At 41.4% G+C, this 26995-nt stretch overlaps 1 protein-coding gene across 4 annotated transcripts in view; it reads right to left on the bottom strand.

The window, feature by feature from the left end:
* Positions 1-26995, bottom strand: part of SORCS3 (sortilin related VPS10 domain containing receptor 3) — a 279259-nt gene that overhangs the window by 42268 nt on the left and 209996 nt on the right. For all 4 annotated transcript variants that reach the window (XM_068688547.1, XM_068688550.1, XM_068688548.1 and 1 more), the window contains 6 exons: positions 24030-24209; positions 22078-22224; positions 21275-21377; positions 17313-17389; positions 17110-17201; positions 13725-13832 (listed from right to left, as the gene is read on the bottom strand). In XM_068688547.1, the coding sequence (XP_068544648.1) occupies positions 13725-13832; positions 17110-17201; positions 17313-17389; positions 21275-21377; positions 22078-22224; positions 24030-24209 (707 nt within the window). The remainder of the gene's footprint in view (positions 1-13724; positions 13833-17109; positions 17202-17312; positions 17390-21274; positions 21378-22077; positions 22225-24029; positions 24210-26995) is intronic.

Raw genomic sequence — 26995 nt, 5'->3', positions numbered from 1 at the left:
TTTTTTTTTTTTTTTTTTCTTATTAGAACTAAGCTAAACAAATCATCACATGAACAAACTTTGATGTGCAAAATCAGGTGTTGCAGTTGAACTCTACTTTCATCAGTTTTGTGAGCTATCTCACTGGATATTTTCCTACAGCGACCAAGGTGCAGCCACATGTCCCCCTCTACCATCTCTGTTCTGGGGCTGCCAGGCCCAACCGAGAAAGCTACGTGTATGCAGAGAGCTCAAACATTTATATTGCTCATGTTCATCTGTCAAGAAATGCTTAGCATTAACTGCTTTTGGTAGGTACATCTGGATTTCTGTATCCTGCACAGCTGATCTGTGGAAGGGCTGTAAATGGCAAGATAGAAGACAGCATACAGGAGATAACCACTTCTTGTTAGCTGAGGACAGAAAAATCTTGCGTACTCATTACCTCAGCAGTCTGACATGGTTTTTCTCAGTTTTGAGCCTCTCTTAGAAACAAAACAAGACCCCAGGAGAGAGAATGAAAAAGAGTTGGCAGGAATTTATTTTTCTGTCCCAACTGGCAAGGCTTCACATAGCTTTGAAGATACCATCTTATTTATTTTATCCGATTCCTATGTATCTTTGTTTCCTATTTACTAGTTTCTTCACTAAATTAGTGACTTTTTTTTTCCTAAATATAGCTAAACTATCAAGATGATACAGAGGAAAAGGGGACACGTTGTACTATGAATTTTGCCTCAATAACCTTGCCTACCATGGTCTAACTGAAAGCTCTTAATTGCTCATTACAAGCGTAGAAGACAAAAGAAGGGAGCTGGTTGTTCAAGGTCCTACTCTGGGAAGTCAAAATGAAGAGAATGTTCTGATTTTTCCATTCATAGCAGTCTGATCTGGAAGTCCTTGAAAAGCAATAAATACAAGAGCTCATATGGCATTTAGATAGTCAGGTATTTTTTTAAATTTTGTTTTGTTTTTCGAATAAGCTCAATTTAACAAAGATTCTCTGAACTAAGCCATGGAAAGGCAATTTACTGTCTTTAGACAGGATAGATTTTGTTCTGTCCCTCAGAGTGGGCAGTTAAAACGCTACATAAAATCTTAGCTAATAGGACAGCACCTTCTCAATTGGCTTTATGCACCACTCTCAGTGAAACCATTGCTAGGAAACGAAAAAATGCTTCCCAATCTCTTCTTTTGAGGAAAAAGAAAAAAAAAAAAAAGACAAGGCTTTTATTGCCAGGGCTTGATGTCATTAATTTGCAGCAAAATTACTAGGAACCCAGAAAACAATTCTGAAATGCTTACAGATTCGTGATGGAGTCATTTTGGAAAAGGTCGTTGGTAACACTGCTATAATTATATCTTTCATTAATTTTTTAAATACACAATAACTTACAAATGTGGTATATACTGACCGGATAACCTTGTACTGAAACTATTTAAAAGGCTTTTTACACTTACACAGTATGCTCTTGATGGATTGCATTGTTTTTGCTTTATCATTCCCTGCATTGGTGATAGCTTGATAGCTGTGCTTTTTATGCCATTCAATGCTGCCCATTTCTGACAGGCCTATGGGAAACCTTGGATGATTTGAGGGTGACAAGACAACAACACATCCACCTCTAGGCCATAGAGTCAATCCTTGTTGTCCTTTCCTAGGTACGAGAAACTGATCTTCAAGCATAGTTCCTGCCTTGCTCACATGAAAAGCATCAGCTGTACCCAGCTGGATCCATCCCTGTTGGAAGTTTCAGACAAGCTGCCCAAGCATGGAAATAGAAACATCTTCTCATGGCTAAATCAAGTTGCTTTCTATCACTTCCATAGTAAACTGTCAGGACATGATATGAAGCAAACATGCATTAAAGCTGTCTATTCAGCTGGTCTAGATATAGAATAAGGACTTCATGCTTGTAATAGGAGATAACTGTCAAGACTGGTAATGCCTTCTGTTCTCAGCTGTGCCCATCAGTGAGATGACTGAAGATGCAAAGGAAGGAAGCAAATGCTTCCTTCACAGGAAGGTTTTCTTCACTACAAAAACTTCAAATATATACTCCTTTCTGAAGCATTTTTCCTCCACTGGACATCAACAAGGTGAGAAGGATTAAAAGTTAGCTCATTTTGCTTCTCACAAAGTACCCTGGGAACCTCTAAGTCAGGTTTTAATATGGTTAGGCCCTACAGAATAGACAGTTGATGTCTAAACATCTAAAAATGAAATGAAAGCAAAAAAATACACTTAATAGATAGCATCTTTATAGATTAACTATACAAGGAGATAGACAACAGAAAACTAAATGGAGAGCAAGCCAAATATACGCTTTAGTTCTTTAGTTAATAATACTGAAGGAAAATATAATTGCAGTGTCATCACAAACAGACTGCTTATCTTAGGAAAACCTGAAAGCAATCTTGTTGCCTTTTTTTTTTTTTTAATTATTACTGTGAAAGAAAAACACGTGCAAAGGAAGTGTCCTACTAAGCAAAAGAAACTAGTAAAATCACCCAGAAGAGTAATATTTCAGGTGATCAGAAACCGTGTTTTTGTCACAGAAATGAAGAGAGATAGAAAGCAAAGCCAGGCTGCCCTCTGCTTCCAGTTAAAACTCTTGTTTATTTACATCTGTGCCTTTAACACGTAATGACAAGAGCAGTAATTTAATGGAAGAACCCATAAAGTGCTAAGAAATACAAGCTGGAAGAACTACCTCCTGGTATGGAAACATGTTTTTTTCCACTTCCCTTCAGGGAATTAAGTTCTCTCACCAAAACCAGGGGAAACACAGATCTCAGCAATCATGACTGCTTGGTTTGGATTTTTGCCCCCATTAGTCAGGCTACACTGTTCCTGTTATGTGGGACAGCGGTGAGCCCCATGCTAGAGAGCCTGGCTCAGTGCACACACTTACAGAAGGACGTGGTACATAAAGGTACCTCCATCACTCGTTGACAGTTACAGGTTTTTAGGCAATAAAAGAAAATGCTGAGAATTTCACATACCCACAAAAAAAAATAATAAAGCCCATTATGAAATCTGGATCTGAAGCCATCTGTACGAAAGTAGCAGTAAAGCAAGACTAGCTCCTGTGTGCAGGCTGAGCTGTTAGGGCTGAAAACACACAAGCAGCAACAGAACAACTGCAAATTGTGCTGGTGGGGTTTGGTTTTATGAATGGGGAGTAAGAGATGAGCCATTTCTCCATAAATTAAACATCAATCACGACTTTAGAGAAAACCAAATGGGCTGTGTAACCTCCTGATTGTTTTTTATTAAGGTTTAGATGGAATTAGCGTTAAAGGAGGTCACTAGTTACATGGAAATTGGATGGAAAGGGACTGAGACAAGGAAGCAGAATCTAACTGAGAGACACACAGATCAGCAATTAGGGAGAGTGGAAGAGGAGCCAGAGTTATCCTGTCTCATGACGGGCAAGATGATGCAGTGAGCAAGAGACTGGAAATGAAGGAAACATAAAAGATGAAATATGACACTGGAAAGGCAGACAATTGCCAACAAAACACACTTCCTAATTTTTTTCCTAAACAATAAATAGTCTTTAAGAGCCACTTTGGAGCATTTAATTCAGTTGCTTTTGGCTGACCTGTTAACTAGAAACAGCAGCCGTAGGGCAGCTGGGTGATGATTCAGGGCTGCTGTAATTCTGCCTGTGAATGTGAAAAGAACAAGAAAAGTAGCAAACTTTCTATAAATAAGAGAATGTTCTTCTTCCCAATAAAATCTGGATCCAGATTTTCAGCTGATGCAAATTAGTGCAACTCCTGTGGATCATCTCAGATATAAGGCTCTGTTTTACTGCTGCTAATCGGAGGGGGGAAAACATCAGCACTTAAAACACCAAGAATATATTAAAAGCAGACAGCAGCTCCCATGATGAGAAATTTGGAAACAAATTTAAGAAAATTTTGGTCTCTACTCAGTTTCCCAAGGTAACAGGTCAAACCAAGTTTTCATAGAATTGCTCACACAGATGAAATTTGAAGGTAATGGTTTATTTCCACGTCCAGCTGAAATTGAATATCACGACATGGAGATTTTCCACAGAGTAGAAAATCAAAATGTTGGCCAGATTCACTGATGAGCAATCCATGTTGAACTGCCCATGGGAAGCTGCACCACTGCCTGGTTCCCGGTAAGGAGGGAGAAGGGAGATTGTACAGGGGAAGAGCTTCTCTGAATACAGAGGAAAAAAAAATCCTGCAATAAAAATCCTGCAGTGCAATCATGGTAGACCTTTTTCTCTCAGCTTTGGAAAACAGTCCTGGGATTATTCATCAGCCCAATGGCACTTCCTTCAAAGCACAAGAGGAAAACCACTACAAATGACATGGTACAACATAGTTAGGAAGCAATGCCAAGTGCAATTAGCAAGTAATCTGCAGAACATATAATTATGAAGCAGGCCTACTGCTTGGGCTTGATTTCTCCATTAACTGCACAAGGCAATGGTTGGGGAGAGGTTTTTTTTTTATTTTTATTTTCTAATACAAAGTGCTATCAAAATAAGAGCTTACTGAATGACAAAACAAATCTTTTGAAATCTGGTCTCTAAAAAAATTATTGCCAGTGTTCCCAAACCACTTTACATGACAATTGCTTCAAAAGAAATCCCAGCAACATGAAAGGGAGCGTAAGACACCTGGGAAGGGCAGTAGGAAAGCACGTTAATTTTTAATGCTGTTTTTTCGTGTAGTTTTCTCTCTCTTCTTCGAAGTACTTATGAAAGGCAACCAGTTTCTGACAGCTTTGAAACCTGAAGATGCTGCTTCAGTCTTCTAGAAAAGACATCAGCAATGTATCAGCGTTTCCTAACAGGTCTGTGGTCCCAACAGAGACAGGTGTTGCCCCTTTGGAAGAAGCTGATAACAGAGCATGTCCAGTCATTTCAATCAGTCATCCTATGAAAGAGTAGATTTTCATCCAGAGATGTCCAACACAGACGTGGGCAACATTGCTCAGAACATGCAAGACCCAAACTCATGCAAGAGGCACAGTCTGTGGTGATTCAGGGTGACAAACTTTGCCTGAGATAGGTTATTAGGGAGCAGAACACAAAGATTTGGAGCTGCACATAGCTGGGTGATGGTGTAAGAAGGTGGCTGGTCAGTTTTAGTGGGGGAAATTTCACAGGTTTGGGCCAAAGGGATCACTAAACAGGGAAATCATGTACAGTGATCATATGAGATCAGGCTTTCCTTGGGAGCAGAGGCTTGTAGCACCACCTGAAGAATGTGAAATGCTTCTAAGTACAGTAGTGCTGCTCTGGAAAGCTGCTTTCTACCACTCACTGCAGCCAAATAGGAAAAAATCCATTAGAGTCAACTCTGCAGTCAAGCCAGGGTTGAGTCCTCCCAGCTCCCAGAGAAGCTGAAGAGCCATACTACACTCTGCCCCATGCAGGATCAGGGCCAGGCTGAACAGAAAAGGTGCAGAGGTCACACACTTTGTCAATCCACACAAGATACATTCAGGGCATCAGAATATGCCATGGCTTTCCCTAACACAAAAGTGAAGGAGTCTGAGGAACGAGCACGTGCACAGCACCCCACCCCTGGCTGTGCAAACCCAGGATTAGTCTGAGCAGTTGGTAGAGCACACCCCAGATGCTGGCAGGAGGACAGCACAGGAGCTATAATCCATCTGTCCTTATTTAAAAGCACAAGAAACAAAGTACATTAGCCTCTAGATGAGGATGTCTGGATTGCGTTGTCATCAGGCAACCCTTGTCCTTTTACTTAGGGAAAAGAAATCATCTATCATGATCTGCTCATTCTTGCTCCTTCTGGCAGGACTTTTACATACTAACTTTGAAACAAGAGAGCCCAGAGGAGTCTTCAGACAGCAGACCTTTTTCTAGTCTTCCTCCCTGCCTTTCCATCCATCTTGTCTGAGCATTACAGGCAAGGTTTAGCCCCCCTTGTATTTCTTTAGTAATCTCCTTGGTAAAGAATGGGAGATGTCTGTAAGATACTCACCTGGAACATGGGAAACCTGGTTCAGTGTCAAGCTCTCCCATGGCCTGCAGGGTGACTGATCACAGGCACATCCCTTGTTCTGCCTCTACTTCCTTATCTGCACAGTAGAACTAAAGATGGTGATTTCTTTAGAAACTGGTTGATCTCCTGTCCAGAAACAGTATTTGACTCCAATGAGAGTAATGTCTGCCCCAGGAAGCCAGCGCTACACAAAACATGCCCAGAGCCCAGTTCCTCCTCTGTGCATTACAGCTTCTGCCAGGAATCTCCCGAGTACACAGTGCGGCTGCTGGGAACTGATCTCAGGTCACAGCCATCCTTTTCCAAAGGCCCAATAAATCACATGATGCTGTCTGAGAAAGATTACTCCAAGCAGATGCTCTCACCACCTGATTTGTCTATTCAGGTGTCACAGAAAGACCTCAGCACACACTGGAAGTATCAGCAGCATAATCAATGCTGTGCCTCTGTGAGCTGCTTAGGTGAATTCGTGCAGCAGTCCAAAGGCTAATGAATATAGTACTCCTTTGGCAGGGAGGGAGATGGAGAAGGAAGTGACACTGATTAATCTGTGATCGTTAATAACGTTTTTAAGTCTTGCAAACGAAGATAATAATATGGGTAATCAACTGTCTTTCTTCAGGGTATAAACTGATCATCTACTGGGATAAAATGGGAATTCCTATAACACACGTTTTCTTGTCCATTGTAAAGTCACTTGATGGCATTAGCAGATTGATCATTTTCTCGCAAAGTCACAGCTATTCATCACTTCCAGATGGTTTTGAAATTAGATTAGATGATCCAGGAGTGCAGCTCACTATAGCAAATGCCAATATCCTCTCAATCATTTTTGTTTCCTAACTTAATAAGCATATTTGTAATTTTTCTTGTCAGATCAAGTTCTAAATTTTACTTTTCTTTCTGTGTGCAGTCATTATTTTCACACAGCCATTTTAATTTCCTGGATCCTATTCTGAAGAGTCCATATATAGGTTTTCACACTGCACTTTGCACAGCTGCATGAGTGAGGATAGTGCAATGAACTCACAAGGACACATCAGAGTCTTGCAATAAAATTCACAGCCAATAATAAAATCGGCTGCACCACAAACAGTTATTGCAATATTCATAAAAAGAAAAGGAAAAAAAAAAAAAAGAGAGAGAGAGAAACAAAAAAAGGCAAGATAAGACCAGAATGCAGACAACTATTTAAACCTCTCTGTCTTCTCTAGGTATCTCAGGGTGCCTAGACAACTTGTATAAACCAGGTTTTGAAATCTTCCCTCTGATCTCTCAAAAAGACACTGTTCTGGTAGACCCTGGTACGCACAAGTTGAATAGTCAGCTTTCAAGCCCTGTTTCCCAAAAACAGGGAAGATAAATATGGATAGAGCTCAGCATCCTTCATCACAACTGTCCCCACATGTAATACTTTCTGGAATCCCTTCCTACTGGAAGCAGCAAGTTGGATTTAGCTTTCTACAGATCTCTGATGAAATCTTCCCTCCAGATTTCCTCTTAATCAAATCCTCTGCCCAGCTCAGTAGCAACAGCAAAGGTTACAGAAGAACGTCTGATTTTTTTCAAACAGTTTCTTTCCCTTTTTCTCAAGCAGAATGGAGCTACAAGAGATCTGACTGATGGCATAGGAGTCTGAACTTCTGTGCTGGGCCACAGAAATTGAGCAACACTGTGTCTGTGTTTTTTCCTTTATGCATATTAGAGAAGAACCTCAATTCTGGCTAGAAAGAATGATGTCTTGGTATTTCTGCCAGCCACTCACCTCTTCTCTCATTTGCCAAGATTGCTAGCAGGGGTGGCAGCTCTAACAGGGTGCCAACTCTGGAGGGTGAATCCTGGCCTATCAGGGAGAAAGCCATCCCCTCTGCCCACATCCCAGAAAAGGCATTATTTTCTACCACATCTCTGTTTTCACCTTACTTCCCTCAGTACAACCACACAGAGGTGGCAGATCCACAACTTCCTACCCCTAAGCAAAAGGGCAGGATCATTCAAGGACATTGTGTCAGCTTGTAATTTTCTTTCCTATATCAGCTTTTAAATGTGACAGCAAGACTAGAGAGGAAGGCAATGAATGTTACTTTGCTTAAAGAGGAAAGATGATAATCACCTTATCAGAAAGTGACAGGAAAATGACTCTTGACTCCCATGTAATTTTGAACTCAGTGGGAGCTTGGACCTGGGAGCTACTGCCCCTTTCTCGTACTCAATCTGCTGCACCTGGGCTGAGTGCTAATCAGAATCTGTCCGCATTGCCTTCATGCCTGTACATACTTTGCTGATGTCTTCCATCAGTCAGTCAGTTCTTCAGTGTAAGAGTTAACTCACAAAATTCCAGGCCACAATGCAACTGTTAAACTTTTAAAGGAATTTAGGGAAAAAATCATCCAAAAAAAGAGAAGAAAATCATGAAAATCATCCATAGGGTACTATGCATAGGATGCTATGTCTGGTCAAGAAAGTCCCTTATTTACAAATCTTTGTAAATTAGCAAAGTGTACAAGGGAAAAATTTATTTATTTTTTTTTAATACTTTTAGCATCATCTGCTTGCCGCTGTTGGATCAGGGAACTGACCTAGGGTTACCTCTGGCCTGATTCAGTGTTGTCTGTGCTCTTCATGCCCTCTTTCTCACCCTAAGAGTCTCCTGGCCTCCAACTCACCTCCAATGTTTCATAACTGCTTAGTCATTCTGTCCCACTCTTCTGCCACCCAGTGATGCGTTGCCAGTAATTATATGGATCTCCTGGAAAAAAAAGTGCTCCCACTTCACCTCTGGTAAAGCTGGATGGCCATGTAAATGAGAAGGTGTTGGAAAGGGCCAGGGCTCATAACCTATTAATTTACAACCAAGATTTTTTTCTAATGTATGCATAGCCAAGGGAAGCAGTCACAGCTATGTTGGCAGACCAGTTTGTATTAAATCCTCTCAATGAAAATGTTAATACTCAATGATGCATACACAGATGTATATATGGATCATTAAGTATATGTACATATTAACACATATTTATATACACACACATGGGTGTCTCTACATAAATATATATTGATCACCAGAGACAAACTTAATGGTCCCCATCCATATATGAGTGTCTGCACACACACATGTATAATGAGTCTACTAGAATGATAGCAAAGCCTTACAGGACCGTGAAGCAGAAAGGTTATTTCTGTTTACATAGGTTTATAGAGATGCTTAGCTCAGTAGATGACGTGGCAGGAATAATAATTATGAGTAAGAGCTGGAACAACATAAAGACCTTTTCTGGCCCCACAAAAACATCTTGTCTCTGATTTGAATGGTATAGGTGAGCAACTACTGAGAAAATACTAGAAGGGGAATACAACTGGATTCCTTTTCACTGGTGGACTACCTCAGGCAAGTAACATCCTGCACCTATGACTTGTCAACACAGAAACGTTAGACCCAACCCACGAAAGCAAAATCGTAAAAGACGTACCAGTCACCAGCAATGTTAGAACACTGTACATTTCCAAAAGACTAGTGCTTTCTAGTCACTCATTGGGTCACCTTAGAATGTGCCAAACCCTTCAGCCTTATCCATTTGAGTTATTTTCCTAAAGGACACCTTTTTTTGTACGGTTGTGCCAAACACTGCAATGTGCTTTAACACACACCTGCTGAAGTGCTATGACACTGAGGGAGCGGAACTGACCGTCTTGTCAGATGAGATGGGTGTCAAAATAACTGTGAAAGGAACCACAGGAGCAGATGGTCAGCCAGGAATGGAGAACAGAGAGTAGATTCACCTTGCTTAGTCAGTAGTTCCAAGTTAGGTTTGGAACTCAGCTCACTTAGTCTCATGTACTTTTCCCTGTGTGTCACAAATCTACATCCTGAGGTGGAGCCCACACAGCTATGTTTGTAAAGAAATAATTCGTTTTTGCACTCTTACAGCCATATAAAATGGAAAAAAAAAATCATAAAACAATTCAGGTTGCAACACACCTCTGCAATCTATCTCGTAAATTCCCCCACTAAAAGCAATTCCAAATTCCACTACTCTGAACTATATTATATATACAGAATCATATAATGCACACAAATCTGCAGATTTTACCACACTGTTCAGTTCTTTAGGACTGTTTTAGGACAAATATATACACCATGAAGCACAGGATCCTGAAGCCTGGTATGCTCCTACATACTGCATAATTACTGCAAACACTCACCTAACAGCCATGAAGAGATATGAAATTCTGTGCTAAAACTGTGGCAGCTTCCTACAACCCCGACAGCCCACTCACAGGATGTGCCACGAAGTGAATGTTGGGAATAACAGTAATTCTACTGATATACTGGTTTTAATAAAATAGTATTATGATAACATTGTTAATAATGCAATATAGTAATAACAGTTGGGCTGTAATGACTATTTAATACACACCCCTCTCAGGACATTATTTTTCAGTAGCAGTTGAACGCAGACCACTTTGGTGCAAATCAATGACAGAATTTTTCCCTAACTCAAATATTAGCGCAGTCGTGGCCCCTCTCTTTCTATGTCCTACTTCTACCCTAAGAGTTCTCAACTACTCCATCCTCATCTGGAGGATGCTGATCACAAACCATTGTGATGCTCCCATTAGCTTCTCGAAACCATTGCAATTTCTACTCATAAACACAAATTCTACATAACTCCAACCACCAAAACGTTATTCCAGCTTAGAGGATGACCAGTAGCAACAAAAAGGCATTGATCTCCTCTCAGACAAAGCTACCACAAGCTCAGTATGATCCTACACTGCCCTTATAGATCAGTTAGCTAAAATTTTCATTGTGAGAAACACCTAAGTGATGTGTATAGAAGTGGTTTTCAGTCACACTTTATAAATGGGCTGTTTCCTAACTCATTTCCCTTAACACTGTGGGTAGGAATTTCTCCTTAAATATCATCTGAAATTTCTTTTTATACCTTTTACAGACTCTTAGGAATAGTTTTAAAAATTTCTAATGATGACTAATAATAATAACAATAATAATAAAATGCCTGCAAAGATTTCAAGAAAAAAAAAAAGTTGGCTGTCAAGAAAGTCGATTTAGCAAGATAACCTTCATTCTACAGTCCCTATCAGAAGACTAGGGAAATACAAGTAATGGTAACCTTAGATTTAAAATACATCTTACGCTTCAGAATAAAACCACACTGATTTATAAAGTAAATGGGTTGAATCCATAGCTACTTGAAACTGATTAGCTTCACTGATTTCAGTGAAGGTGCTGATGTGCAGATTTGAGTTCAGATCCTGCTGTGTATGTTGGGGGTTGGAAAGTGACACACATCCAGCACTGCACAAAGAAAGTCATTGAAAACCACCACGTTAACAAGCACAGAAAGCGAAACATTATTGCTGCATTTGGAGAAAAATGTGTAGAGTGGACAGAATGCAGATTTTAATTGTTAGTCAGACTAGTATGTATATCCCCAAAAAGATGCTCACAGCAGTCTTGTGAAAAGGCTCGCAAGTATATCACACTGTTGTATTTTGTTCTTGGAAAAAGCTGGGGCAATATTTGCCAATTTCAGCAGATACACAGATATATTCTTCTATGTAAACAAGTACTCCACTTTCGTGAAGAAAAAGCTGACACCAAGGGTTGGTTTTAGACGAAAGGAAAAACTAACACCTCTACCAAAACTGATGCAACGCCTACTCTAATAAGAATCTGAACAATTATCTGTGACACAAACACGGAGGCTGCATTGTGCTGCCCTAGCACTGTTTGGAAAACAAACTCCAAGTCCCTTAAGAGTGTAGCTCCATAATTACTTACCCTGGCCTTTCCAGGACAGTTCAGCACAGAAGATATACATGTAGGTGGCCTATACAGGAGTTAGCTACAGCTTCCTGATCCTCTGGCTGTCCAAGACTACAGCACCAAGACACATCATCTGTCTTGGCATAGATGGCAAAAAAATAAAAATAAAACAAACAAATAATAAATAAATAAATAAAGCCAGCTCTAATGACCCATTACCAGAAGAGGATTTCCCCCAGTCCTTTTCTTGCAGCTAAGGTGAGCCTCCAAGCCCCCATGTAAGAAACTATTCAACTGCAGGTACAGACCACTCCTCACCACGTAGTCACTTCTGTTTAAGGCTGATGGGTCAGATTTTTGAAATGCAAACCAACACAAATCATACAACACAGTTGGAATAAATTCAAATCACTAGCAGAAATGCCCCAGACACAACTGTTATCTGATCCAAGATTCCTTAAGAAACTGGTGACAAGCATACACAGCAGTCTCCTTTCAGTCTGTCACTACCTGTGGCACCAGCAATCAGATGCACCTACGCATTTCTGCCACATAAGCAAGCAGATGGACTGTAACCTAGAAGAAAGCATACTGGGCCTGATTCTCCTTCCTCCTGCAACTAGTGAAAATCTGGAGCACTTCACAACATAAGGTGCAGAAAGCAGGAAAAGCAAACCTATATTATAAGATGAAAATTACACTACATTTCCCACCCCTGAGTTAGGGCAGGAACAATACAACATCAGACATGCATCAATGGCTGATGTGATTAACCTTCTTCACAACACAGCAGACAGACTTTGCAGATGTGTCCCAGTCTAAGGACAGCATCTTAGCCAGCTTTTTTTCTGATCCTTTTCAGAAAGCTGTTCCAGCCAGCCCAGAGAAAACACAGGTAAGAAGGTATCTCCGCAAGCAAGAAAGGCAATGCATCTAGTCCCTGCTTTGTTTGGAGTCCCAGAGCAGAATGCTCAGATCTGCTTTGCTCAAGAAGTCAGATGACTCTTTGAGATTCCTTTGAAAAGTTCCCTCTCTCCCTGCACTGTTAAACTCAGATCCTGGCCTGCTCTTGGGCAAGGATTACTTCACCAGTTAGATCACCCTTACCCAATGCTACATCACTCTTAGGAGGTGGCTTCATTGTCAGCTCAGGCTCTTCTTTCCATTGTATGGGTAGATCAAAGCATACTACACCTCAGTCCAGGAACGTTGTTCTGAGCTCAGCTCTGCATATGCAGACTGAGAACACCTTTAGCTTGAGCTAAAACCAAATGTACAACACAATGCAAATAGCAAGCAATGAGGTCGAGGAATATTCATATTCAGCAGCAATTTCAAAAGACACTCAAGCAGCACAACTGGAGCAAGCACAAAACTGACATTAGGTGCAACCATACAGGTCTCTGGCCTCTGAAGATCACTGCAGTCCCTGGGCCATCAGCTCTAAGGAACACAATGCCTTTGCAAGAAAGAGACTCTGGACTTACTTAGCCCAACTTCCTATTCCAAGAGAGACTGTCACCACCTACATATCAGGGCAGATGTATCTTCATCTACCAAGGTTTGAAAACATCTAGGGGTGATAATACCACTAGTTCTCTGCAGCCTGACCAGGGCTATGTCATCCCCTGGAGCAGTAGCTTGTCCTACAATCCCATCTAAACTCACAAGTCAGATCTTGGGATCATCTCTCCTTCTTATAGCCCCCTGATACTACTGGGAAGAGTTTTGCTGCATCACCTGTTTGCACAGACACTCCATCTGGGTCTGTGACCATCAGCATAAAGCACAGAACACCACCATGCATTCATGCAACACGGCATGTGTAGCCACACAACGCTACACTGCGCAGCAGGAGGCCCACCATGCACCAGGGGATCTCCATCCACTCCTTCTACCACCACATTTTAAGAAAGTTAAGAGCTGATATACTTACGTCATTATCTGGGTCTCTATGCCAGAATCTACAAGGGATCCATCCACAAAAAGTGGTGTTGATGTGAAACCATATTTACTCCAAGATCTTCCCTCATCAAAACTCACCCTGGGATAAAAGCAGACAAGATTTATACATATAAAAAGATTTTCTCCAGAGCAACTGCAGCAGTTAAATGTTGGCTAAGGTTTGCAAGATCCAGCTGCTAGATTTACAGACAGGCACCAATCTTTGCCATCTCCTAGCCCACTAATTCATATTCTTAGTGTATTTTGAAAGATCCAAACCTTGGAAACTATAAACACCAGCAATAAGGACATGGATATACTTGATCCAGCTGTACATCAGACCTCAAGGAATACAGGGGCATTGCCAAGTCCTGTTTCTGGATCAAAAGAGCACCTGGCATGAAGCAATGCTCAGAGCATAAGCAACCCTGCTCTGAATGCAAGAAAATTGCTGTCAATACCATAGGATATTTCAAACCACGTGGTTATCAATGCCATATGGCATTAGCTACAATCTTTCCACCCCTGTTAATACTTGTTTGCCATCCATCTCAGCAGCTGTCTGTTTTACATAGAGGTGGAGGAAGGAGGCCAAACTGAGCCACAGTCAGTGGCTAGTCTGGTGTGCTTTGCCTGTTAGAGTTTTAAAGAAAAACTATGCACTGGTTAAAATTAAAGCATTACCCTTCTTAGAGCTAAAGAGTGTTCACACTGTCGGTGACAAGCCAGGGTAATTCAGTGGCTTTGGATCATCTGTCCCTACCTACAACCATCCCTGTCCCCACAAAGGTGCCTGGTACCTGGGCCCAGGGCTGCCTTGCTCCCCAGCTGGGCAACTGGGACAGGCCCCAGCTGTGAGGCCTTGCCCTGTTGTCCCCTTTCTCCTGTCTTCCCAGCCCCAGGGAGCTGCCAGCCCTCATGTCACCCTGACAAACTGCACCCAAGGGTGCAGAGAACAGGCAGAGGATGGCATGCACACCCAGCTGCCACTGCAGCAGGAAAGATGTGTAACCTCTGCAGTCAACCTGAGAGTCAGCATCAAGCTCCCAGAGCTGCTGCCCACCAACAACTCTAAGTGATAAAGTTTATCTCTGCCCACAGATTTCACACAAGTGCTCCCACATAATTTCCGACCAGAATTTCAGCTCCAAGTTCTACCACTGAAGGAAGAACAAACAGAGAAGCACAAAAGTTTCTTGGCTCTGAAATTATTTAATCCTCTCCCAGCAGGGTCATTTAAGAGTTCTCTCTAATTCTGTGAGGTACCTGGGATGTAAAAGCTGACATAACCCAAAAGGACATTACCAGAGAGACAATCACGGCATAAACTTGGTCTCTAAACAGCAGGAAGTACTTCTCATTTTAAACTGCGCTTAAAAGAGAGCTTTGACTTATTTTCCAGGCAAGGAAAGCTTGGGAGTGTGTGCATGTGTGTGTTCATGCATGTACACATGCACCTGAGCAGCTGAATTTGCCAAAGGGTGTCCTGTTGGAAACTGAATCCTCCCCACTCCAAGCAGGTAGCATCAGGGACACAGAGACGACACCTGAGGACTAGCAAGTCAGTGCAATATGTATTACAAACAATGGGTTACAATAACCTGAGCTCTCTAATGGGAAAAGCCAAGGTCTGCATGCACCATTTCCTAAATATCTGCCTCTAGTAGTAGTGCCTAGGGAAACCTTCACCCGATTCACAATGCACATCTACCAGAAAAGGAAGCTGACTATGGACCAAAGACAGAAAGCTGGAAGAACAGCATACAGAAAGCTTATCTGCCCCAAATCTATTTATTTAAATGTATGTATCTTCCTGTACACCTGTGCATTTGTATGCTGTTCTGCTTGCATGCTTATCTATCTAAACAGCATTTCAATTTCTGGGGAACAGCATGCTTCATTAGGTTAGCTAAAGTTCTCTCAGCTTTTCAATTATCCACCCCTCTTTTTCTCCAGGATGAAACTTATTGTACAATGTCTCTGCCTGAGAACTAATAGATATACACGTACCCTTTAATCTATTCCACTCCTGCCCATAAAACAGGTGCCTACTGAGACAATATGAAGCAAATTCCAAAGCCCCTAAGGGTACAATTTTGGAAGAAACCTGTTGGAGCTTATTGATAACAGCTCTAAATCACTCCTCGTTTAATGGAGTGGGTGGGTCGCTCATAGTACTGCACATGCTATTTCATGAGACTTGGTGGAAAGGGAGAATATCTGAAAGAAACCTTTCCAAAGCAGACAAAGGTGAACTGGGTTCTCAGCTCCTATGGAAAGTCAACCTGTGACCAGAACTTTCCTGAAATCTAAGTACATGCACTTGGATATAGCATATTGTTAGGTCCAAAGAGCCTCCACAACAAAAGACAATTAAAACAGTTACACCTGGGTTAAAGAATATAGCCACAAATGGTTAATACTTGACTTACAGCTCTTTCAAAAACTGGCTCACCTTTCACTCTTCCAGAGTTCAACTTGCCACAGTCTGATGCACCTACTGCTGGTGACTCCTACCCTTGGCTAACACACACCTCTCCTGCTTTGGATCATACTTGGCTTGGTTTAAAGATATGGGCATGGTCCTCTCGGTGTCCTCTTTCCTGTGGGAACTTCAGGTATGTTCATGACTACCAAGTTACCTAGCACAGGCAAATGTTTCTAAGTTGCGCAAAAACACTCTCTAACTACAGGCAGAAAGATCCTAAGCAGGAAGTAGCTGGAGCATCATTATGGGTCTGCTCTGTTACTACTTTCCTGTATGTCCAAATTACAGGAGGCTGTTGACAAGAGGGCTGCAGCCTAAACTGACCCCTGGCCCTGACTCAGTATGGCTATTCATACAGTATGACTGCAATAAAATCAGTTGTGATAAAACAAACCTGGAATCCTTTAGTAGACAGTAACATTTAGCAACATAACTCCACCATCCTTACCAGCATTTATTGCCCTCTTCTCTCCCTCCATTTATCTGTCTTACCAGATTAATACTACTACAAACAAAAAGCAGAAGCAAGGGACACCTCTTCTCAGAAATACCTGAAGCACAGACTGCTTCTTACTCAGTATATATGTATCTGCTAGCAGAAAGAAACCCCACCTGAAGAATTGTAGTACATTACTAGTGCAAAAAATACTTCATAAATGTAACTATGTATATAAATGTAACTATGTATATAGCCATTATATTTTTATGACAGTGCAATAATCACTGTGTTAATTACCAGAAACAAAGAAAATGTAAAATGCAGAAAAGAATGATCTCATTTGCTCATCTTGTAGACACTAGAAAATGTTTACCAGGTGACACAAGGTATTAGCACTGCTGTCAGCTTACCCTCTTCAGGAAAGCTTCTCAAAGTAATGAGTTTCCTTACCACAAGTGCCTGATGGGCACTGATGTTTGTTTCAGGGCCACTAATGCCCCTCCCCAGTCCAGAAACCACACGTTGTATTCCTCCTCGAAGATCTGCAAGCAAAACAAGCACCGCATGAATGCTCTACTCCACTGGAAAAGGAAGGCTAAGAGAAGGAATAGGAGTAAAATGTTGCGTGCTTTCCTGCTCTCTGCAAAACATACCTGTCTCCAGGAATTTCCACCATCAGAAGAGATGAACATGCCAATATCAGTGTAGGAAAGCTCAGAGCCAATATTACCTGAAACAAAAGTAAGGGGCAGAAGTTCTTGTGTGAACACGGAAATTTTTCCAGGAAAAGTACTTGGTCTGACCAGTTCTTTTTTGCTGTTCTTAATTCTCTACTTACCTAAAAACAACACCACAGTTAGGTGTCCAGATTCATTTACAAGAGTTGTGCAAACATGAAACCAGTATCAATTTGAAAATTGACACTGATGAGAAACAGAATTACCAGCTTACTTTCCCAACAAACTGCATTGCTCATAATCGTAACCCACTAAAGGCAGGCTTATTCTAGACCTACACATTTGAAAAACTGCATGGGAAACCATACATCTGTTTGGCTCACACAAATCATCAAAACTGCAGCAGAATAATGGCCACTGTCCCTCACCACTAGATACTCCATTGTGCACATGTCTTTCTCTGAACTTTCAGTCATCATGCTCTGGCTGGCAAGTTGGATCTCTGTGATCTGCCAGTCTTTGTCATGAGTAATTACTTCTGTCTCTACTTGTCATGTAAAGGAGAATATGCAAAGGCAAGTTACTTGCACAACCCAGTTTAAAGGTGAAACCCAGGCACCAATGAAGCTCATGATTAGACTAGAAAGCCTATTTGAGATTCTGTCAAAATGTTCAAAAACTTTGCAGATCTCAGAACCTGCAGTCTAACAAGCAAAGCTTCTTCCTGAGTCTACTAATTTTGGAATTAACAAGGACTGTGATATAATGAAATATTAGCTTTCTTCAAAGGAATCTTGTTTGTTTAGATCTGAAACTCATCTGGGGACAGAAGCAGTGCAGACAATTAAGTTGGGTCGAATGACTTAGCAGAGAGGTAGAGACCATATTGAGCATAATTCGAGACAATATTGATTATTCTCATTGACCTAACAAATTGTGAGCCTCAACTTATAGCCCCTTTGAATGAACTACTCTGCCTTCACCATGTGTTAGAAAATAGATATGCCACACATCAAAGCAGTGCAAAGTTCATACATCAACTTGAACTCTATATATAAACAGCACAGCAAAACACCATTTGGAGACACCACCTCAGAGCTTGAAACAGCATGCAAAGGTCCCTCATCTGAGACAGCAGACAGAGCAGTGATACATCTTAATCATGTAATCATGAGTTTGTACTAAATCCCCAGCTCTCTAGAACCAATCTGAGCATACAGCAATAGTATCAAGAGTGACCTCCTATACCTGAAAAACTTGCAAATGTTTTGAGCAGACCTTGTTAGCTTACTCCCCATGTAACCCTGAGGTCAGCATCTTGCTTCGGTTTCCAAAGCTAAAATGCCTACAAGCACCAGGTTCACTGAACAGTATAGGTCTGTCCTAAGCTAATTAACTCTGACTTCCCTGCTTCCCAAAGCACCTAATGGCTTAGGAAAAAGCTACCTGTTTTTCCTGCTGGTCTGTCAACAATACCTTCAATCAGTGCTAGGTGGGATTCTGGTGGTATGAAAGTCTGTCCCATAAGAAGCAGGCAGAGGTAGCACTGACATACTCCATCATAGGATCTCCCAGTGATAATGGCCCACAACCACTATATTGCTGCTGAGCCTGTGATTCCTTTATTCCAAGTCCATTTTTTACACAGTGAGCCACTTTTACACCTTCTGAGTAAGATTATTTTTAAAACGGGTGTAATTTCCACGGAAGGAGGGAGAACTAATATTTTTTCTTCAAAAAAAATCAAAGGAAGAGGTGACACTCTTACACATCTGTAGCATCAACAAGAGCATAATAAAAACACCCCAATGAAAATGTTAATTGAATTTCTGACATTTAATGCTGGAAAATGAGAAATTAAAACCCAGATGGAAGTTGACACACTCCTGTCAGCATTATGGAATAGAACTAGGCACATTGTTGTGACAACTCTTTTTCCAAAAATAAAACATCTGGCTCAGGGATGCACGACGGCTCAATAAAGACTTCTCCATCAGTGTTCAGGATATAGAAACACCACATTGTCCACCTAGCTAATCTTCCTTCCCTCACACCAGCAAGAATAAAAAAACTGTTTTAGAGGAAGGTACAAGGAAATCCCGCCTGTTTTTCTGTGTAAAGCTGTTCCAAGATTTTCTTCGTTCTTTCCACCTAAGATTCATTCAGCTATAAGGATTCAAACCAACACCAAATATACTAACTCCCAAGCAAGTGAAGAGGATTTTGATATTAAAATATAATTCTTCCATTAGCAAGACTCTAACCTCTGCCCTCCTATTAAGTCTGAGCTTCACTTCGTTGCTAGAAATGCACCACTGTAAATCAAAGAGCAAGATCGCTCAGCAGAGGTTTTGAGTGGCCCATGCCTGTGAGAATAAGTTGTAATGCTTACCCTGGAACACATTTGCCAACATGGTGAGACACTCCTGTTGTTGTGAAACTGGTTAGTGGGAACAGATGTGTATATTCCCAACAGGTTAAGCTTTTTATTGTACAAAGCAATAATGCAGAAATGATATTCTGCCTCTTAAAGGTTAATTGTTAGACTGGGAAAGCATTCATCCCATGCACTGGCAGCTTGAAAAGAACCTCATTTACTAACAATTTAGATCAATGCCTAGAATCTCACTGTCCTGCTGCCTCTGCTTCCTAAAAGGTTAAAGAAAAAAGTCTCTGAAATCACAGCATCATGGCTAGGGCTTGCTCCTACGCATCCGTCTAGCAAGTGTGACCTGCCAGGAGTGATGACTCCACTTGGCTAAGCATAAGAAGATCTGGAGGTTTAAACCAAATTATCTCGCCCTGTTTGGCCTGGATCAGTGAACTGGAAATCACACAGTGTTTCCCTTGTTGAGCTATAAATGTCATAAGGGGAACCTGTGTTTCAGGTTCTGCCTTAGTCAGGCAGACACATGGAAGTACAGAAGAGCATGAGAATGGAAATGGCTGGGAGAAATGGTGCAAATTTATAAAGGCATTGTGCTAACATGACACAATTGCAAGCCACTTGAATTAAAGAATTAAGAATTAAACTGCCAGGGAGAACTAGAGTTAAAATGAGCCTTGGAAAGAATGGTTAAGCTACTTGAACGTATTTGAACGTATGTAGGAGCCTCTCTGTGAAAAGGCACCCTCTGCTTCAGAGATCAGCTTTCAATAGCACCGGCCATTCAGAAAGCACTTTGTTGTCCCAGCAGCTCCCACAGAGCTGTGGGAGCTCAGACTACGGGTGGTAGCTCTATCCATCCTGATTAGGTTGCATGCTGTGTGCAGGCAATGGAGGACAAAAGCATCTGTGACGGTTGTCAAATTAATTACAGTGGGTCATCCACTGCCACTGTGCCAGTATTGTAGCAGCTTGTCATGAAAACATTGCAACCTGCCAAAACACCATTTTGCAGAATGTCCCACAGCACTGATGACCCATGCAGTCATGATGAAGTGCTGCCAGTCTTGGAGCAACACAGTGTAGAAAGCAGGTACCATGCACAAGATAGTCATTCATGAAGTCCAGGCTTCACCCAACAGGCTTGTTAAAACTCTGTTGCTCAAAAGGTGGAACATACCGATACTGCCTGGGAGCATAGCCATGAATACAGACTTATTCTCATTCATGATAACTCCAGCAAATTTGTAGACCTGTATCAGTGGTTGCAATGACGTCAAGAGAGAGGAGTTAATAATGCATGTTGGTAATGATCCCACGCACATTTGGGCTCAAACCTGCAGATGGGTTATTGCATAGCAACAAACACCTGGCAGACATTGTTTTTTGAAGAGACCACATGCCTTCTCCCAGTCCATAGCACATGAGAGTTAATTAGCTTAGCACTTTGTGAAACAGAGCTGAAGACTTTTACACTAACAGAAAACATCTCACACACACTCAGGCTACAGGTGAAGTATGGGTGAGTGCTGCGAAGCACTTAGGTTCTTACCTGTTGCCACCAGCAGTCCAGGGGCTGTCTCCTTGCTAGAAATGCTTCCTGAAGTATATGGATTCTCTGAGAGTTGCAGGTGTAAGTGCAATGAGCAAAAGGGCTGTTGACAGGAAATAAATAAAAGGCAGAAGTTTCAATACACAGTAAGTCAAGTAACAGAGGAGTCCTTGGTGATTGCAGACAGATGCTCTGATCCTTCTGAAAACGACCCCTCTCCTTTTAACACTGTTGCAAATAGAACCATATATTCAGTTTCTGAATAAGCAATACAAAAATAGCTGAGAGCAGGAGAAACAGAAATGCTGCATTACAAGAGATCATATCTGCATTTGTTTTTACCAACAATATGATCTAGAGCACTTCCCCCTAGTAACTTTCATATTCTGATGTAAGTTCAATAAAAAAGGTCAAGCAAGATGGTAAGAATTTTCTTTTTGCATAGCTTCGTAGATTTTAAAGGAAATCTACTCAACTTGCTTAACACCTAGCAAGTCAGGAGAAAAAATCAGGGAAAAAGTAACCAGTAAAAGTTCGGGGGAACACCGCTCCTTTGAAACACAGGGGCTACAAACTACTGTAAAATGCCTGTTCACTGAATGTTGTTGAATTATGTTGCAAGCCCAACCTAACATTCTCATTCTCAAATTCCATAAACTGTGCCCCATTTTGAAGCACCTAATTTTGCAAATCTCTGGCAAGAATCCTTCCTACCCACCCTTATGTGAAGTTCTGTCAACCTGGAGAGTAATGTAAGAGACTCTAAAGGAGTCGATTGTGCTTTAGAAAGGTCTGCCACTCACCGGCTGGCAAACTACAGGATCCCCTCTTAGATTGGTGGCCGGTGCCTGGAGCAAACGCCAGTCTCTGCCCTTGTTGTAGGTAATGAAAGTCTTGATTTGGTCATCTATCTTTTTGTTAGCCAGGAATATGCCTTTGATCCCTGCTACCTAGGAAAAATGGAGAGAGATGAAAAAAATACATCGGAAAAACAAGCCAAAGGAAAGGCCCGTCTGAGCACTCTCAGCAGTGGAAGCTCTCAGCAAAAGCAACAGTCATCTCAGACCCGCCTTAGAAGACTGTGAATGGCGTTACAAATACACCATGATGCTGCCTGCACAACTGCAAGGCCTTGTGCAGTCCCTGTCTCTCGAAGGGAAAGACAAGGATGTTCACAGAGCAAATCCCTAGCAAACAGCCCAATTCTAGATTTTCCTGAGTGGTTGCAGACAGGCCCATCATGGCCTTGCAGGGACAGCATGCACATTTAGCTTTATAAGCCCAGGGATGTGGTCTGCCCCACTCCCTTCCCAGATTTCTGTAACACAGGAAACAGCAGGTTACACCAGAAGCAGCATGGAATCTTTTTGTTTTGGTCTTTTTCTTCTTTTACGCAAAAGATAGAAATCCTGAATACGCTGAAACATCGATGTTTTGCAAACTTGATTTCTTTATGCTCCTCCATTCCCAAATTCTGTCAAAATCAACCCAGTTGTTCCAAATGTTTTGAGTTTTGTCAGCAGAACCAATTCCAACAGAATATGGTCCTGCCAAAATGTCCCCAAGCAGATTTCATGTTTAATCTGGTCTCTGTTGCACAGCTGTCAAAGTGAGACAGGAGGAAGGAACTTGCAGCAGATCTGGAACTTCCAGGCAACAGCCAGGATGAAAATCCTTCTGGTTCTAAAGTTCCCTGAGTGACACTACCCTTTGAATGATCCCATGAAAATCTCTATTGGCATTTACCAGCAAAGGTTGATACACAGCTGCAGAGCAGACTTTGCCCAGGAATTGGAAATAAAGCATGTTTACTTCAGCTGGTTCATCACAATACAGATTTAATTATTTTTTTCAGAGGCAGGTAAATATATTTAAGGAGATGGAAGTAAAATGTAAAGCCTGTTCTTCGTATTGATCCACGTGTTATTTGTGAGTTTTCTCTCACTGCCTTAAACCACCTGGATTTTTATAAACAAATTGATGATGTTGTTAAATTGTCATTATTCAGGCTGAAATAAATGTATAACTCTGACTTCTATATGAAACTGGAAACATATTTCTTTGTGTTACAGTACAACTTCCCCGTGTCAGTCTGCAGCCACTATTATTAGTATTATCAAGTACGTAATATTGCTGTTTCTTCCTGGCAAAGTGCTGAGCCCTGAGCCTCAGCACTTCGCCTTCCAGGCAACACGATATCAACCCACCAAAGCCAGAATTCTTTGAAGAAACCAGGAACTGGAACAACTACTACTGTTCTTGGTCAAGGCTGAAAAGGCTAGCAGAAGAAGAAGAACAGAAGATGACAAAGGGTAGAAGCTTTCCATTTGCATTTGTCATTTCTGGGCAAATGACACCTATGAATTTTTGCTTACAATTTATGAACTGTTCAACGCTTACAAAGGTGGAATTCATATTCCCTGTCTATGAGTAGGTATCTCTAGATGTCCAAGAGGAAATCCCCTATTTCTAGACCTTCTTTACACATCTACATTAGAACGAGAGAGATAACTGTTTTCCCTTTTGGAAATGTCACATATCATAACTAGTCATTGACTTGAAAACAACCAGGTATCACACCAGTAGCAGAATGCTCTACATCTATCCCTCCATGAGTCTGCTTAGCATCAAATCCAGTAAATGCCTCTCGGCCAATCCCAAAACAAATGGAGATCTTGCAGTCCAGGTAAGAGATTTACACTTGCCTGAACTAGCAAGCAGTGGCTGTTCTTGTAGGGTGACCTTTACTACATACCTCATAAAGGTCTATGATGATATTCCCTTCCAGTCCTCTACTGCTTTTCACATTTTCCAAGGCCAGGGTGAAGTAAACCCCTCGGGTGTCTGAGATATACAGGTTGTATGTGTCGTTCTGGTTCCACTCTTGAACAGCTGCAAACACCTGATTCTCAACTGTGCTGATAATATGCATGTCCTGTTAAAAGAAGACAAAAGGCCTATTACTAGGATCTCTATATTTCTTCGCCCTTTGGGACATGTAGTAATTACCATGACTTATGAAAGAATGGAGATGGAGCATGAATTATAGGTATGTTAAACAATTTTCTGTTAGAGCGAGCCAATAAATTACCACCATTGTGACTTTTCTGCATTTCTATCTTTTAATGGCCACCAGCTGGGCAAAGCATTTTTGCTTTCTTCATTTTTGGTAGCTTCAAGGAATTTCATCCAGCTTCATTTTTTATTTATAAATTTGAAAGCGAGTTTTATCACTCATGGAAGATTCACAGCCTTGAAGCCTGGAGTCTTCTCATAGTCACTAGCTCTGGTGTAGCACCAGGCTAAACGAGAGACAATTTCCATTCACATGCTGAACTAAGAGGCTGTGCTTCCGACAGGTAAATGACCCGTTTCAAGAAACAAGAAGTGAGTTCACGTATTTTTAAAGCTGAGGCATAAAGAATAGTTTGAGCTAATGATAGTAGTGGTTTTTAATAAGGCACTTTTCTATTAACAGTTTGTTCAATACGGGCCATCAAATAATCCACCCACCAACCTTTGCCGGAATCCTGTTGGTGACAAAGACATGAAGGTTGAGCAAGGGTTTTTCTCCATTTAATTTTCATATCAAAGAGATTTGACAGTGCATTTCCTCAGTATTTGCTTAAAGCAGGTTCATGACCTGGAAATGATTTCTAGGGTAGTGATGTGTATTGAAGCACTTCATCCTTGCCACCCTTGTTGAACAAACTTTGGATCAACTATAAGCAAAAGCACTGCAGTTATGTGGGTCTTTATTTATCTCTTTTTACCCATTCAAAGTTTCCCCAAGATACCAAGGAGCCTTCACCGATTTCTTGCACTATTTCTGCATCAAGAAACCTTACTTCTGGAAGTCTCCCAAAGGACAGAGAGACTCATTTGGGGTAAGAGTGTCTGGGAGAAAATCAGCTTAACATTCCTATCCTGCCTAGGAGGTAACCTACATGTAACTTTCCGTGTGAGTTATCTAGACAGAAAATAGGGGTAGAGTAGATAGGAGACTTAACATAGCCTATGGAATGTGGAGTAAAAATGTTTGAGAGCCAATCTTTTTTCCCCACTAAGTGCAGCCTGTGGGAGATTTGCCATTTCTATCAATGAAAGGAGACTAAACCAGAATGTTTGGTTCCTGCCCAACAGCTCTAATTCTTTGAAGATTAAGCACATACCCAACCTAGTCCAGCAGTGTGACAATAAAGCAAATCACCCAATGACTTCAATCTGTTTTAACCAGTTGCAGTGAAAATATTGCATTACTCTATTGCCAGCCTCACATATGTACAACTCCAGCAGAATTCATTAATGTACAGCTGACAGGATAGTTATTACTGTACAGCAAAAATGTTCTGTTAACTAAGGACAACATAAACAAGCCTTTATATGGCTAAAAGACTTTGCCAAGAAACTTTAAAGCAAAGTAGATTTTTGTTTGTTTGTTTTTATGACAAAAGCAATCCTGATTTTATACTATGCACCAGCTCCAAACCAGGGCCACTAACAAAACATAGCAAGCCAGCAGCCTACAACATCATCAGTCAATCAAGGAGGACAATCATAGGGCACCCCTTCTCTCTATCCACTTGTCTCCATCACTTGAATGATGGGCAGCTTTCAGTGCTTCATAAGCAGTACAAAAAGTACTGCTTTTTTCCTGAAAAATGACAGCAGTGTTTCTCAAAAGTCTGTGCACTGACATTGTGAATCCCACACCACAGAAGGACAACAAACAAAACCAAAATTGTATCTGTGCTACTCAAGTGTCAATGCACTGTGAACTGTCATCAACCCAAATATGAAGAAACTGAGGTGCAACGCCAGGAATTCAAGACAGATTTCTCACAACTATTTAAAGTTTGCAGCTACAACTTAAGGCAAGCATCCCATATCTGCTAGACTGTAGATACGCCACAGGCAATCAGAAAGCTACATGCAGCCAACCATGCAAATCTGCCCAACAATTTTACAATTATCCCACAAAAATTCTCACTTGTGGAAAGAAGTAAAGGGGAAGGCCACTACTGCTGGTTATCAGTCCCATACAACAGCAGCCTCAGTACCCATGCTGTGTCTACAAAGAGCAGGAACAGTCTGAGCTGCTCATCAGGCTACCCAGAAACCTGTATCCAGCCAAGGCACTGTAAAGGTTGGTCCCTTCTGTTCTGTACAATCCTAAACAATGACTGCACTAGGGAATTTTAGCCTAATACTTAAGCAGCATCATGCAGTGGTTCTGTTTGTCCAAAGCATCACCAAGGTACAACTTCTAGGGAGATATCTCCACCTCCATGACTTGTTGACAATGTCCAGCCATAAGATGCGGACAGTGGAGCTGACATATCCCATGCTTCTCTCACTGTATGGAGACTGCAGGATTGGACTACTCAGGACTACTCAGCATTGTAAGCGTTCTCCAGAACCTCTGCTGTCATGGCAAGGCTTATCAGAGAAATATTCAGTAGAGAACAGAACAAGACTGGGCAAAGGTTTTACATAGCAGACCCATCAAGGACGTGAGGAACAATCTGCAGCCAGTAACACAGGCTCAGGCAAGGATCTCAGTGAAGTATCATTTTTATTTGGTTGGTTCTATGTTTTCTGAGGTACTTGTTCATTCCCATTTGTTCTTTACAGAGGAAAAAGGAGCCTGGTCTTTCTCTGCTCACTGATCAAAAGCAGTGAGAGATACAGATCCCAACCTCATATTTAAGAAAGATCATT

This window comes from Anas acuta, chromosome 7 (assembly GCF_963932015.1).
Source record: "Anas acuta chromosome 7, bAnaAcu1.1, whole genome shotgun sequence".
NCBI classification, from domain to species: domain Eukaryota; kingdom Metazoa; phylum Chordata; class Aves; order Anseriformes; family Anatidae; genus Anas; species Anas acuta.
This window is presented reverse-complemented; position numbering and strand designations above follow the sequence as displayed.